General features: G+C 42.5%; 1 protein-coding gene across 1 annotated transcript in view; it reads left to right on the forward strand.

Annotated features, from left to right (window-relative positions):
• The window catches only part of PIR (pirin), a 97,678-nt gene that overhangs the window by 65,400 nt on the left and 17,071 nt on the right, over window positions 1-15,207 (forward strand). The window contains exons 7-8 of the mRNA XM_024744130.1: window positions 5,307-5,351; window positions 14,278-14,360. Coding sequence (XP_024599898.1) covers window positions 5,307-5,351; window positions 14,278-14,360 — 128 coding nt within the window. The remainder of the gene's footprint in view (window positions 1-5,306; window positions 5,352-14,277; window positions 14,361-15,207) is intronic.

Consider the following 15,207-nt stretch of genomic DNA (forward strand, 5'->3'; position numbering starts at 1 on the left):
GTTTTGTTTATAATATTTTGATTGTTTTGCTACTCATGGTAAAGGGATTTGACGTGGATGTCTGGGTTTTGTTTGGCTTTTGGCATAAGCTTTGCAATCTGACTAATTTAGTGCTGACTTTCTTGTATCATCACCAAACTAAAGGGATAGAAATAGAGGCATACACTGCTACCGTCCCATTTCTGACACCAGAAAAAAGCATATGTCCCAAGGGACATCCAGTTAAGGGAGACTGGCAACATTTCTCATGAGTCAGACATGTTTTATCTGAATTCCATCCCATAAATAATATTGGAGTCGATTTTTACCATCTCTTTATTTCCTTCGGGCAAGGCACATTTCTGTAGGGCTGTGCTAATCTTGCGGAAAACAGATGTTTCATGCAGTGATGATTTGGAAGGCACTTGATATCAGAAATTGAGCTAGATGGTGCATCACTTACAAAGAATCCAATCTGTTGAGTCCCTGACAGTACCAGATTCCTCTCACATTTTTCATGTTGGTTCTTGGCTAAAGTAAGAATAAGTAGTTGTGTTTTGTGTTTTGTGTTTTTTTGCAGTGACTTTTACCATCTCTTGCAAAGCAGTCTGATTTCCCTTGCTGCGAACTGATATACAGATAGCACCATGTGTTATCATTCATTGAGAAGGACATAAATCTGTATTTCTAGGAAAATATCAATCTTTGCCGAGAAACTTGCGCCTTCTGGTCCTCCTGTCCCCTTTGTCTTCTGACTGACTGCATCAAAGTTGGGCCCTCAGCAAGCACTCTGTTTGTTTTCTCCATCTTCCTTCACAGTATCCCTGCTACTTGGCATTTAAAAGCATGATCTGGAGTGTTAAAAAATGGAGGATTGTTATGGTATCGAAAAACTTAATTTTGCTTCCCTCAACTTTTAACTTTTCTTTAGAGTATATGTACATCAGTCAACAAAATTGCTTTGGAGAACATATAGCTTATCGCATTATTCTGTGGTAAGCAGAATAATGGCCCCACGAAGATGTCCACGACCTAATCCTGTAACCTTTGAATGTGTTACCTTACATGGTATAGGGGATGCTGCAGGTATGATTAAGTTAAGGATCTTGAGATGGGGAGATTAGCCTGGGTGATCCAGGCGGACTGAGGTAGTCCTAAGGATCTGTATAAATGAAAGAGGGAGATGGGAGTCAGAGTGAGAGAGAAAGAGATGTGACAATCGAAGCAGATACGTACAACAAAAACTGGTTAGAACCTACTAGGCCCAAGATGGCAGAAGGTTTGACTTCCTGTAGACCTTGAGCCTCATCATACGCTCATTGTAATACGTTAGCATGTTTATGACACACCCACAGTTGCCGTGACAGTTCCCAGGTGGACCACAAAAGGCCAGAAAAATGGCCCGTGGCCCAATTCCTGGAAATCCCCTCCCCTTCCCCAAATTAGCTGGAATACTCCTCCCACTCGTTAGCCTTTTACCCAGCCCATAAAATCTAACCTCCCCACACCCTAGAGGCCTCTCTTGCCTTCTGAGATGGACCGCACTCTGTCTATGGAGCACATATCTCCCTGGATAAATTTGCTTTCACTCTACTTCAGCTCCCTCTTGAATTCCTTCCTTTGTGAAGCCAACGACCCTCACTTGGCAGCCCGTCCCAGGGGCTCGGATGAGACCCGGGACGTGACCATTCTCTCGTGCCCCCTTCTCCTGCAACAAAGTCACATTCTCTGCGTGTAGAAAACTGATCGGAGGCAACCAGTTAGGGGCTGTTTCTCTCACCTATATGATTTTATCTGTAAAAGAGAAGGAAGATACGAAATAAATATGCCAATGTCTATGTTCATTGTTTCATCCTTTGTGCTCTTCTGAACTAAAATATTAAAGTATTGAAAATAAACAAAAACCAGTCTCTTAAGTTGAGAGGGAAAGGGATTAACAAACAATGTGGTCTAATGATGAGGACCCGTCACACAAACCCAAACTGAGGGACATTCTACAAAATAATGGGTCTGTACTTTTAATGAAGAAAATGACCGAGGAGCTATTTCAGATGAAAGGAGATTAGACATGACAACTAAATGCCGCATGTGAACCCGGATTCCATCCTGGCCTAGACGTGTTTTTTTCTTTTTGCCCTAAAAAGCATTACTGAGACAACTAGCTCAATTTGAATATCTGTACATAGCTAATAGTATTGTATTAATGGTCATAATTTTTAAACTGATACTGTATTTCATAATTTTTATAAGTGCACTAGGGTTACGTTGGAAAATATCCTTGTTTTTAGGAAATTATTTCAAGGTAACGGGGTATCGTGTCTCCAAGATTACTCGCAAATATTTCAGAAAATAAAGAATGATGTATATTTCTAGAGAGAATGTTAAAGCATATGTGATAACAGGTTAGCTTTTGGAGAATCTGGGTGAGTGGTGTATGGCAATTCTCTATACTATTTTTGTAACTTTTCTGTATGTCTGAAATTATTTCAAAGGAAAAATTAACAAATAATTTGGTGGAATGAGGAGGGGGAAGGGAAGACCCGGTGGGTCTGCCTCCTGTCCAGGAGGCCAGGCATGAGGTCCATGGTGAGTGGGCTGCCTACCCAAGCTGAATGCAGAGCTATCTGGTGTGACCCAGAGTTTGGGTAGAGGTTTCTTCTCTCCTTAGCCCTGTTCCCCTCCCCCCTTTCGAACCCAGAGCTGACCTTTGTCATGGATTTGGCGTGCCACCAAGTCATGTTTTTCTCCTTTCTCTACACATTCATGTATAAGCAGCCATTGGAAAGTTCTTTGAAATAATGAACTTAAGACTGAGGGGGAAGGAAAATGAGCTGGGTTAAGGCAAGGAATGTAGGCCAAGAAATGCTCTCACTAGGGATGTTTGCAAGAATTGGGAACCTCCCTGGAAATGAGAGCAAATGCCACAGAAAATGATTTGTGTTTAAAAGAAAAGTTTTCCACGTCTTCTGTTGGACTGAAGAAGGGCTGACATAAATGTGTTGCCGATTAACCCAAGCTACAGGACCAGGGGTTAATGTGACCTTCATCCCAGCTCCTGTTCGTTGTCATTGACTGAGGGAGGGGAGGGGAAAGAGCTTCCCAGCTGTGAAGAGCCAGTAGCTTGGAGACCACAGTTGCAGGGCCTGTGACCTCAGACAGAAATAAAAATGCCAGGATGGTATCCATTCCTGGTGCAGGACAGAAAAGTGGGAGGAAAGATAGGGGAACAAAGAAGGATGAGAAGGACCTGAAAATCTCACAAGAGAACTCTTTGATGATACAATCCTGCTCTTGGCAGAGAAGGAATTCCAAAAAAATGTGGTAGTTCGTAAACGTGTAGTAAGCATTCACATGATTTGACTCTTGTTTTGCTATAGTTTTAAGAAAAAATGCTTAGTGGGAATTCAACTAGGTTCAGTAGAAAGCAAGTGCAGATAGACAACATGATAAAAAGAAGGAAAAAAGGAAATTGCCCTCTGTTCCTATTTTATTCCCTGTAACACTCTGTGCCTTCTAGCCAGTAGCATGAATTGTGTTATTGATGGTGAAGGTGGAGTCTGTATCCTAATGGAAGACTTTCGCAAGGAACAACAACAGGGGAATGCACATGATACATTGACTTGGCCATTCCTTTAAGCAAACGTTTGGTCCTTCTGGATAAAAGATTTAAAAAGATAAAAAGAGAAAGAAAACAGACCGAGGCAATTATGTGTAGACTAGTTTTCTGCTTGAAGGGTGAGTAGGAATGAAGCAGAGGCGGTGGAGGAGAAATGAGTTTAGAATAATCAAAATGATTCCAAATAAAAACCCACTTGAACAATTGAGACCTCTGACGTTCTGTCAAACTTGGAAACCATTAATTTTTTAATACCTTTCAACCATGAGGAGAGGATCGATTATGTCAATCACAACACGTCCTTGCAATGGAATGCTTTGCAGTCTTTCCCAAGGATGAATTATTTCTCTGTGTTTTGGAAAGCTATCCAAAATCGAACACTGAGTTCTAGTTTTTAAGCAAATAATATATAGTGCATAAAAGAGAAAAGAAACGGAAAACACAAATACCGAATTGCTAATGGTATTTATGGGCTGAGAACAGTTAGCATGTGTCTTCAGCGTATATCACGAACCTCCGTCCCCCCAAATTGGACAATGTGAAGACCCCTGGCTGTGCCTTCGTCTTTCTGTCTCCACCCACAACAAGTACACCTGAGTGGTAGCTGGTCACTGGATGATGGGAGGCCGAGCTCAGAAGACTGAGCCATTGGGTCAGTAAGGGAGCAAAAGAGCGAGTGTGCTCTGAGCAGTTAGACTTAATTCCAGAGCCCTTACACTCATTCTCGTAAAATCTCGGGGAGGAAAAAGTGTGAAATAGGAGGATGAAAAAAATATCGTCTGGCGTCCACCTGAGTGTCTGTCTTTGTTTTGCCATCCTTCAGGCTTTCCGAACCAGACTCAGTTTATGTTAAGTTTGACCAGTCATGCCTTATCACGTGGGCCTCTCTTGCACTTTTCAACCCACCTGCCAGCACAGCCACATCCCTAGAGTCTACTTTGTCCTCTGTGATTCTTCCATGCCTGTCTTGGTTTTGTTTACTCTGCCACCACGTTGACTCTCTCACAGACTCCAGTCTGGGTCCTGCCCTTGTACCTTGGACTCGGCCCTGCATTCCCTTCGCAGATCTTCTTTTCTCCCAGAGGCACACGGAGTGATGTTCTGATTCTGTTTTGAGCTGGCCACTCCTCCATTCATGTCCCTCAGTGGTGCTGCAGCGTCCCCTGTGGGCCATAGGGACAATACGTAAATATCCGTGGAAATCCAGTGCTCGTTCCAAGAGGGCAGATAGTGGGTTGTCACTTAAAACTGTTTGGAGGGGACTTCCCTGGTGGCGCAGTGGTTAGGAGTCTGCCTGCCAATGCAGGAGACTCAGGTTCAAGCCCAACTGGTGTGTCGTAGTTATTAACATGATGTTCGACCTGGAACAGCTTGTTTGTTAGTACAGCTGTTGGCATATAGATATGTAGCCAGTGAATAGCACACTGTCTACTTGGGTGGCTCTTAAATACTTGAGGCCAAGACATTTAGGTTTTGGGGTGTGTGTGTGAATGCATGCATGTGGGACTGTGCTTAAAACTTTACAGAACTTAAGTTTTAAAATGTATGTAGATCTAAAAGATTTCATCTTCAAACCTTTTGTATCTGTAACTTATATAAGTTTATATATTTGTATGTCATATGTAGAGTATTAAATATTTGATATTGTTATCTCTTTGTTCCTTTTGGCATTATGGACACTAACGTTTTAATGTCGCTGGTCCCTTTTCAGGGTGGACAAGCTTCATTTATACCATATCTGGAAATGTGTATATTGGTAAGTGATGAGTCTGTTGCTTTGGGTTCAATTGCAATGTCATTTAAACTGCTGCCAGGAAGGAAAGGTAAGATGAAACCTTTCGTGTAATTGAATACTGTGTTTCCTCCTGTTCGGCACCAGCCCCCTGTACATCCTGGTACATCCTGGTACACCCAGGGCAGGGCACCTCTCAGCTTCCAGTATATTCAGTGAGGGAGGAGAATAGGAACACCAGACGTGACAGCAGCCATTTTACTGTGGCCTGTGTGCACATGTAAGGTCCAGGCGCAATTATGTGGGTTGACACCTTGCTAGGATGTTGGCAAGCCCCATACTGATAAAGGGATGGAGCTTTAATGGGCTGCAAGGGGAGTAGGACACTATCTCCTGGGAGGTGGAAGGAGGTGAATTTGCAGTCCCAGGTGCTTCTGAGAAATCTCGAAGTCGGTTTTCTTTTATTCTGAGGGGTTGTGCGTGTGTCACTTGTTGAGTCTAGTCTAGAAGGGATGTTTGAGACCCAGTCAACTCTCATTTTATAGATGAGGTATGTAAAGTCTAGAGAGCTATTAAACTTGCCAGAATTACGCATTGGTAGACCTGGGACCAGAACCAAGGGCTTGTCAATTCCACTCCCTGTGCCCCACCCCATATCCTTTGTACGATGACAACACAGGAACCACACCATCTAACTTGTCTTTTCCAGTCTAAACCCTTTAGGCAACCCAGTAGTAGAAGAGCCAGGAGTGGTGGGAGAGTGGAGCTTGTAGAGTAGGCTGGCTCCGGCCTGTATCTACTCCCACTCTCCCCATCCTCCTAGAAGCAGCATGGAGGCCAGGAAAGGTCGCTGTAGGTTTGTCAGGGCCCACTGACCAACTTCCAACTGCCAGTAGTACCTGTGTTTCTTGGCCTGAGGCTTTCTCTGGATCCTGGGAAGGCTACTCTGCCCCAGTCAGGGCAGGATGAAAGTGCTAAGGAAGCTGCCTTGCCCCTCAGGTGGGATAACGCTGAGGCCTGTGTGTGAGGCCTTTTCCTAGAGTCTCCTGGGGGCGTTATGTTCAAGCAACCCATGTGAGCGTCCTTGGTAACACATCCTTCATTGTCTGCCTTCCCTTTCCTGTCTAACTTTCCCAATTCCTGGACTGGTGTTTCCTGGGACTGCCTCCCAGATAGACTCCTTGGACTCAAATATGCACCTCAGGCAGTGCTTCTGGGAAAACCTACAGTAGGAGAACCAGCCTCCCTTCTCCCCTTCCCTGCCCCTCATGGCCGTGATGGGTGGTGTGGACGGGGTGAGGGGGATGGAGCAGAGCATCTGACCGCTCCAAGCTACAGGCCAAGAATCCCATTTCTGAGGCCCTCTGTGGTTGGTGCTCTTTACCCCAACCTGTAGGGTAGCCTCCTCTGCAGTGAGCTTGCTGCCCTAGCATGGCTACTTCCTTGGACGACACACTCCCAGCCCCGGACAGCTGGCTCACTGATACTGTCTGCTGAGGGCTTGAAGGCTACACCCAAAGCCATTAAAAGCATTCTTTATATTCTCCAGGAGGGCAGTTTAATTGCCTGAAATTAATCTTCTGAAAAATAGTGGTACCACAAGCTCGTGTATTTTGATTCTATACCACAGAAATGGGCTTAGTTCCTCTTTCATTGATTAGCATTTCAGTTATGATTCAGAAGCAAAATTCATTTATTTCAGCATTTGAGAAAGTGTGAAAACAATTTAGTAGTAGTATCACAAGTCCGTGGGCACACACGTTAAACTATATTAACCACCTGGAAGGGATGAAGCGTCATTTGTTTTTATGATCTTTTGAAAATCTTGGTTATCACATAGTACTTTCTAAAATGGAGTAAAAGCCATTTTTATGGAGGTAGCACCCCTGACTTAGGATTTCAAGAGAAATAAAATAATCTGCACAAATGGAAAGTAGTAAAGCACATGGATTCTGAGGTGGTAAGGATACCAGAAATGTGTAGAATGAGAAAGGACAGGGCCACATAGCAGCTATCTTCATCATTGCGGGCCATACAGTTCCTGTTGCAGTGACTCATTCCGGCCTTTGTAGCACAAAAGCAGTCACAGGTGATACATAAATAATTGGGATGGTTGTTCCAAAACAAGTTGATTTATGGCCACTGAAACGTGAATTTCATATATTTTTCATGTGTCATGAACTACTACTCTTGGGATTGTTTTTAGCCATTTGAAAACATAAAAACCTTTCTTAGCTTGTGGGCTCTACAAAAGCTCACGTTTGACTTCGGTTTTATAGGCAAGGGAAAATTTTTCCTCTACTGTTCTAGGTTCTTTTTGGCTGGGCTATGAGTTAGATTGACATAAGACAGGTTAACAGGAGAAAAACTTAATTACATAGGTACAGGGGTCCCGTAAAATATGAGACCCAAGGGCAAGGTGGGCAGATGCCATCGTGAGGCAAAGAATGAGATAGGAACCTGAGGCTTCAAAGGGGAGGAGAGTAATTCACAGGATGATAAGAAGAGCAGATGTTTGGTAATTAGATGTTTGCCCTGCCATCCAGGTAGGTCATTCAGATGAAAGTTATGTCTGGTAATAGCTCTCTCTTTGAACCAGGCCCCTTATCTAAATTCTTTAAGGTAGTTAAGAGAGTGGTTAGAAGCTCTTCCTGAGTCTTTTGGGCCTTGACTGTCTTCAGCTCAAAACAGTCTGCGTGCCAAAGTGGCACATCTTGGGGAGTCTCATTCTGAACCCCTTCAGTTTAAATGACATTGTAGAGGTTGAAGGGGAGAAAGATTAACAAATAATCTTCAAACCCTGTTTGAATCAGTAGTTAGAGCCTTGTTTCCTGACAGACCTTTAGTCCAAGAATTTAACAAGTGAAAAGGTCAGTGGTTCGAGGGGTAAGAATGACTTACACATCCACTTGTTTTTCTCGAGGTGAGGCAGGATTTTCCTGAGTCATCCCTGTTCACTGGCCTGGTCACCTCTCATGACCATGAGCCACAAGTGCAAAACATCTGGCAGGAAATGGGGTCACGGTCTGTAGTGTTGGAGCAAACTTGCATCTGTCCAGGGTAAAGTGGACCATGGAGAGAATCTCGCTCACGAAACTGCCCTCTTGGGAACTTGCTTCAGCCAACGAATAGCTGGCCAGGTGACCTCATTTGAATTTCATCTCCTTCCCTTCCTCCTCTTGACCCCTGAATGGAGATATTAATGAGAAAAACAAAAGGGCAAGAACACATCACCAGAGAAAAAGAAACAACAAAGCAGAAATAGCTATTGAATGTGTACTGACCTATCAATCTATAGAGAGAATCCAAAAAATGCTCTCTGACTTTATTGCCTCAATTTTATCTTGCTTATAAAACCAGGATGGCAGCAGGCAACCACAGATGGCAGGAACTGATAAGCAAGTAATTATCTTAAATGTCGTGTACCTCCATTCTGTTGAAATAGATGTTATAAATATGTACTTAATGTATGGGGCTGGAATAAAGAGACTGCAGTTTGGCTTGAGAAAGTAGTCTGGGGAGATTCCATAAGTGGAGATTAGGATGACTGTTAAAAATATTAATTGGGGCTTCCCTGGTGGTCCAGTGGTTAAGACTCCACGCTCCCAGTGCAGGGGCCCTGGGTTCGATTCCTGGTCAGGAAACTAGATCCCACATGCCTCAACTAAGAGTCCACATGCCACAACAACAACAAAAAAGATCCCGCATGCCGCAACTAAAGATCCCGCGTGCCACAATGAAGATCCCACATGCGGCAGTGAAGATCCCATGTGCCACAGCTAAGACCCGGCGCAGCCAAATAGATAATAAATTAAAAAAAATATTAATTGACGCAGGAAGTACTTAAAAGATGGACATCAGTAGATTTAGTTTTGTAAGGACAGGTGGAGTTTTGAACGTTAGAAAATGCTGGACGTTAACTAGTTGTCTAAGTTAGATATTTTAAAGTTCATGGTGAGCATAGTGAAGTCATGTAATCGCCCACTAACGACACCCTGAAGAAGAGAAGGAATTAACAGAACTAAAATAAGACAAATAGAAGTAGTACTTCCTTATTTAAGAGTACTTATTTGAGATGTTTTATGGATTTCCAGGATCTTCTTAATTTTTGATACATTGTGTTTTTTTTCAAGCCTTCTGACTGTTGAATAGTAGCTTTAAAAATTCTGCAGGAGAAAGATCTTTGACAGCAGTCTTTTTCTGAGGCAACAAGTCCTTTGACCAGCCCCCGGCTGAAACCTTATGCAGTATATGATTTAAAAAAATAAAACAACATGGTCAGAAAACCAGTAAATCCCAAGGATATTAGCTCTAAACCCCTTCCCTGCAGCTGAGATGAAAATGACATTGCATATCAACACAGAGATCAGCAGGTTACAGGAGTTTGTATCCTGTGTCCCTGAAGCTTGGGGCAGTTTATCAGCTTGCATGCCAGTCCCTTAGAAGAACCAGTATCAAATATACTGTTGGGGCTTAGAAAATACATTTAGAAATCTAAAAATATTTGTGGTTATTGAGATGACAACTAACTGGTTTATGTGGGTAGTAAAATGTTTCAAACTTATTTGAATAAGTAATTATTCATGCTCACTGTGCTCTGCGCTTTGCTTCTGGTTCTGGGGCGAATTAAAAAGTTTGACACAGCCCCTGGATCTCAATAAAGGTGGGGAAACACACTAGGAGCCCTCCGAGCTGACCTCCACTTACCCAAAACGAATTGGACTAAGCAGTGCGCCTCATTCCATGCGGAATACGTTGAATGAGGTACCTGAACGCCCAGGATGATCGGCTCCCCTGGTCCACTTGCCCCCTGCTACTCCCCCTGGCAAGTTGAAGTGGACTTAAAGGCAGGTGTGATTGTTCTCTACTCTGTTTATGCCAGTTGCACCAATGATTGCAATTATGCGATTTAATTAAATAATATTTAAATTAACGAAATAAGCTTGAAAAGAGTTTGTATTTCTAGAGCAACCAAAGTCAGATGCTTTGTAAAAGTATATTGCTAAAGAAAACTCTTAGAATTAGTATGGCAGAGATGACAGTAAAAGATTAGGGGAAACTGTGAAAATCTAGAAGGATTTCAGTGGTGCATTACGGGTATGCTTTATAAAGAAAGGCAGTGCTTCAATCCAATTTCTAAAAATTGGCAAATGGATGCACATTTACAATTTAATTTAAAGTACAATGTTGGAGGCAGCTTAATCTTTTTCAATTAATGATCCGGATTGCATCAGATAAGAAGGCTTCAACTATACATACAAAATTGATGATATCAAAATCTGTGATAGAAGTACCAGAATGTACGGAACAGAGGGTAAGTGGGACAGTAGTTCTTGTAAAGAGAAGAAGAAAAAGGAAATTTTGTGTATGGGGAGAAGTTTCACAGCAATAAACCACACACTGAAGATGCAGCACTAACTTTAAAATGTTTTAAAGTATTTTGCCCTTTCATGACTGTTTACGCAAACAGAAATATTTGCAATTCGTTTTCAGTTAAATTTTCCTTAACTGCACTATTAGATATCTTGGCGAAGCTTCCCGATGGAAACTATTTATTATCTGATTTGGCTCGATTTATAATTGAAAGTAGTCAGAACCAATAAAATATATTTTCTTTGAGACTTATTTTAGGTTGAGGAGATAACCAGATGGGTAAAACAGCATAGAAATAACATGAAGATGGAATCAATCTTTGCTTTATGTGATCCTGCTTTAAACATTTTATAAAATAATACAGAAGCTAAAGGTACACTTAGAATGATTAATCTTAAAAACCTGACTTTCCAGTGTCTATAAAAAAGGTTTGCCGGGCTTCCATGGTGGCGCAGTGGTTGAGAGTCCGCCTGCCGATGCAGGGGACACAGGTTCGTGCTCCTGTCCGGGAAGATCCACATGCTGCGGAGCCTGCGCGTCCGGAGCCTGTGCTCCGCAACGGGAGAGGCCACAACAGTGAGAGGCCCGTGTACCGCAAAAAAAAAAAAAAAAAAAGTTTGCCTTATGGTGGAGCATTTCAAATGGCCTTTTCAGAATCAATACTGTGATTCCTCTCCTAGATCAGCAAGGAGAATGAGCGGAAATTGCATTCCGTATAAAATTAGAATGAGAACTCTTAGGGAAACATGAACTCTGTTTCTAAATTAAGATTTTCTCATAGACCAATGACTGGCAGTCGAGCAAGCTACCCTGATAGGAGGTGCAGAGAAATCCCAGTTCAGCATGATTTTTGAGAGCTGTCTCTTGCCAGCTCACTCCATTAAAACATAGTGAAGGGGCTTTATAAATCATTTTGCTCTCTGTATCATAAAACATCCTACATGATAAAATTAGGGGTCAGGGGTAGACCACATGGGTAATGGGTGTTACATATGAATTCATTGAAGATAAAGATATGGTTCATTGCTCCCAGGGAATCTCAGTAAAGCACACTTAATGCTGCTTTATCTCACAGTTTAAAATATTACCCCAATCTAAATGAGATGATCCTTAGACTCCGAGACCCCTCTTTCTATGGCCACATCCTTGCATGAGTGGAAAATCAGCGGAGTTCTATCATTCACTGCCGTGACATCTGTTAACCTAAATCCTTGGGAGAGAAGAAACCTTCAGTGGTGTGCTGGGGCTCGCTCTTGCTGGAGCAGGTTGTGTACCTCTTCCCTGGCCTCAGATTGGTAGCTTGAAATTGGCCACAACGGGAGCATTTAAACCATGGAAATTGGCACACAGTACAAATCAGGTTTGTTTTTCCCCTTGTCCCCGAAAGCCGGTTGGTAAACATTAACTAGCACACCACTGCCTCTGAGACAGAAGTTCCTAAGCTTTTTGTGCCATGAACCCTTTTGACATTTGCCAAGGCCCCACCTCTGAACAATGTTTTTTGGGTTTTTTTAAAATTTAATTCAGTGGTGTCATTAAAAGGTTAAAAGAACAAGTCTGTGATACAGTTCCACGTGTGCTTCTCTGATGACATTTGAAATAACATGATCCAGAAGCAGGTCTACTTTAAATTGTTAAGTAGTGATTAACATAAACTTATTTTGAGATCTTTACAATGCTAATGTGATATGAAAATATCCGTGATTTCTACTGGAAACAAAATCATTGGTCCAGCTAATACTGCTGTGGTTTTCTGGCTACGGTCATGACTGAAAGAAAGGCCACATTTCAGTTAGGTGTTCGTGAAAATAAAGATGTCATTTGTCTCCCATGCAAGTCCATGGTTGCTCTGAATTCAGTCCATGGACCCCTTGGGAACACGTTGACTCCAGGTTAAGAAGTTCTCTGTTAGAATCCTATTTCACGTTTGCAAGCATCAGAATGAACCCTGCTGCTTCATGTAGGTTATCTCCAAAGTGGAGGTGAAAGGGAGGCCTTCTCTAGAAAATATGACTATGTTTGAACTCCAGTCAGTATTCACAAAATTCACAAATTATGTTTAGATGGTAATTCCTCAAGCTACTGCTTTTGCTTAAGTAAGTGCTTCCATGCTGATTATTCAGCTTTAGCTGTATCGTGTCAGGTGAATACCCTTTTTTTTTATAGTCCAGAATGTCACGCAGACATCGTTACGGGCTTCTCAGCCTGCCCGGAGTCTCCCCTCTGTTGTGTGTTCACGTGTCTGGTTTTCAGTCAGCTGAAAGGCCCAGCCACGTCCCACCCGCGCCTGCTGTGGCCGTTCAGGCCGCTGCGTGATGCTGCTTCTAGGGAGAATCGTGTTCTTTGGCTCTTCTCTCTCCCATTGTTGCCCAATCTTTCTTTCTCCACTCCACCTCTCAAACCCATTCCTTTCTCTCTGTGTCCACTCTCCCAGTTCAGACTGGAATTCATTTCCACTGAGACTGTTAGAATAAACTCCCAACAGGTCATCCTAACTTCAGTCGTGCCCTCTCCAATTTATTCTGTGCTCTGCTTTCAGTTATTTCTCCAAGACACAGATCTGACCATTTCCCACACACACCCTCTCCTCAGAGGTCCTCCGTTTTATACGAATAAGCATGGCCTTCATGTCTTCCCTTGACCTGAAGCAAGTGTGCATTGCCATCATTCCTCCCAGAAGAATGTTCCAGCAATGACAGAAGGTTCACCCGGGCATGCCCTGCACATTGCCAGCCCCTCACCTTTGCACAGTCTGTCCTCTTGTCTAGAGCACCCTTTATCGTAGCTTTGCCTTTTATCGGTCTATCTGATCCTGCAGAGCTCTGCAGTCCCTGTTCTCTCTTTGAACTTTGTTTATTCCTTTCTTATTGCCTTTAACACACAATTTCATTTGTATTATTTTTTCTGTTTCATCTGTGAGCCTTAATATAGGAGGGATGGAAATATATCTATCCTGAAACCTCCCCACTCCCGCAGCATTTAGCATAGGGCCTTGTACATAGTTCCACAGGTGTTGTTCACTAGCTCTCCAACTTACCTGTTTTCCAGTTGAATTAGTCTCTGTTTTATGAATATATATTTACTTTCTCTCAGTGAGATTTTGAGTTATTTGTATGTGAGGAATCGGCTTTGCACTTCTTTGCATTTTCTCACAGTGCTGGGCAGTTAGTTGAAGGTGTTCAATAAATACTTGTGGAAAGGAATTAATGATGGAATTTACTAATTTTCCTAAGCATGCTTAAATCTTTTGAGGTTTATAATTGACCCAAGGAAACACTCTTATTAGCATGTAATGCCAAGGACTTTGCTTATTAATTAACCTATTAGGCATGACATTGAAAGCGTAAGTGGAAACATAATACAGGATTCACTTCCTTGTCCTTTTCTACATTGAAAAGCAGCCAGTTTTGGACTTTAATAGTAGCAAATACCATCAACGAGATTTCAGGAGATTCCTAAGTTGGTTGTTTCTGAGCTTGAAATTCATATTATGGTGCCGTGTAGTTAACCAAGTTTGTAATCGTATGAGAAATGTACTACCATGAGGACTAAATTAAGTGCGTCGTCTTTTTTGTAGGACCTGATGACACGCAACAAAAAATAGAACCTCATCACACAGCCGTGCTGGGGGAAGGTGACAGTGTCCAGGTGGAGAACAAGGTTTAGTATTAAAAATCTTTAATTCTCTTTTTTCAAACATTTTTTTTTGCATTTAAAAATTTTAATTTTTTTTTTTTTTTTCCTTTGCGGTACGCGGGCCTCTCACTGTTGTGGCCTCTCCCGTTGCGGAGCACAGGCTCCGGACGCGCAGGCTCAGCGGCCATGGCTCACGGGTCCAGCCGCTCCGCGGCATGTGGGATCTTCCCGGACCGGGGCATGAAGCCGTGTCCCCTGCATCGGCAGGCGGATTCTCAACTGCCGTGCCGCCAGGGAAGCCCTAATGGAATTTTTAAAGGTTACTTTCCATTAACAGTTATTAAAAAATATTGGCTCTATTCCCCATGTTGTATAATACACTTTTGAGCCTACCTCACACCCAATGGTTTGTACCTCCTAATCCCTCACCCCTGTCTTGCCCCTCCCCCAGCATTGGTAACCAGTAGTTGTTCTCTGTATCTGCTTCTTTTTTGTCACTAGTTTGTTGTATATTTTAGATTCCACATATAAGTGATATCATACAGTATTTGTCTTTCTCTGACTTACTTCACTTAGCATAATGCCCTCCAAGTCCATCCACGTTGCTGCAAATAACAAACTTTCGTTCTTCTTTATGGCTGAGTAATATTCCATTGTATATATGTACTGCATCTTCTTTATCCATTCATCTGTTGATGGACACTTAGGTTGCTTTAATTTTCTTAACTTGTACTTTCTACTAGTTTCTAGGAAAATGCCGAAATCTCCTGTGTACCTGGAAAATTTTTTCTCTTCCTCTGGGAAAGAAACTATGCCACAAGTTTATCAGCCCCTTTCATTAACTTCTGTTATTTCTACTGGTTTATTTTAA

Source organism: Neophocaena asiaeorientalis, unplaced genomic scaffold (genome assembly GCF_003031525.2).
Source record: "Neophocaena asiaeorientalis asiaeorientalis breed wild unplaced genomic scaffold, Neophocaena_asiaeorientalis_V1.1 scaffold882, whole genome shotgun sequence".
NCBI lineage: Eukaryota > Metazoa > Chordata > Mammalia > Artiodactyla > Phocoenidae > Neophocaena > Neophocaena asiaeorientalis.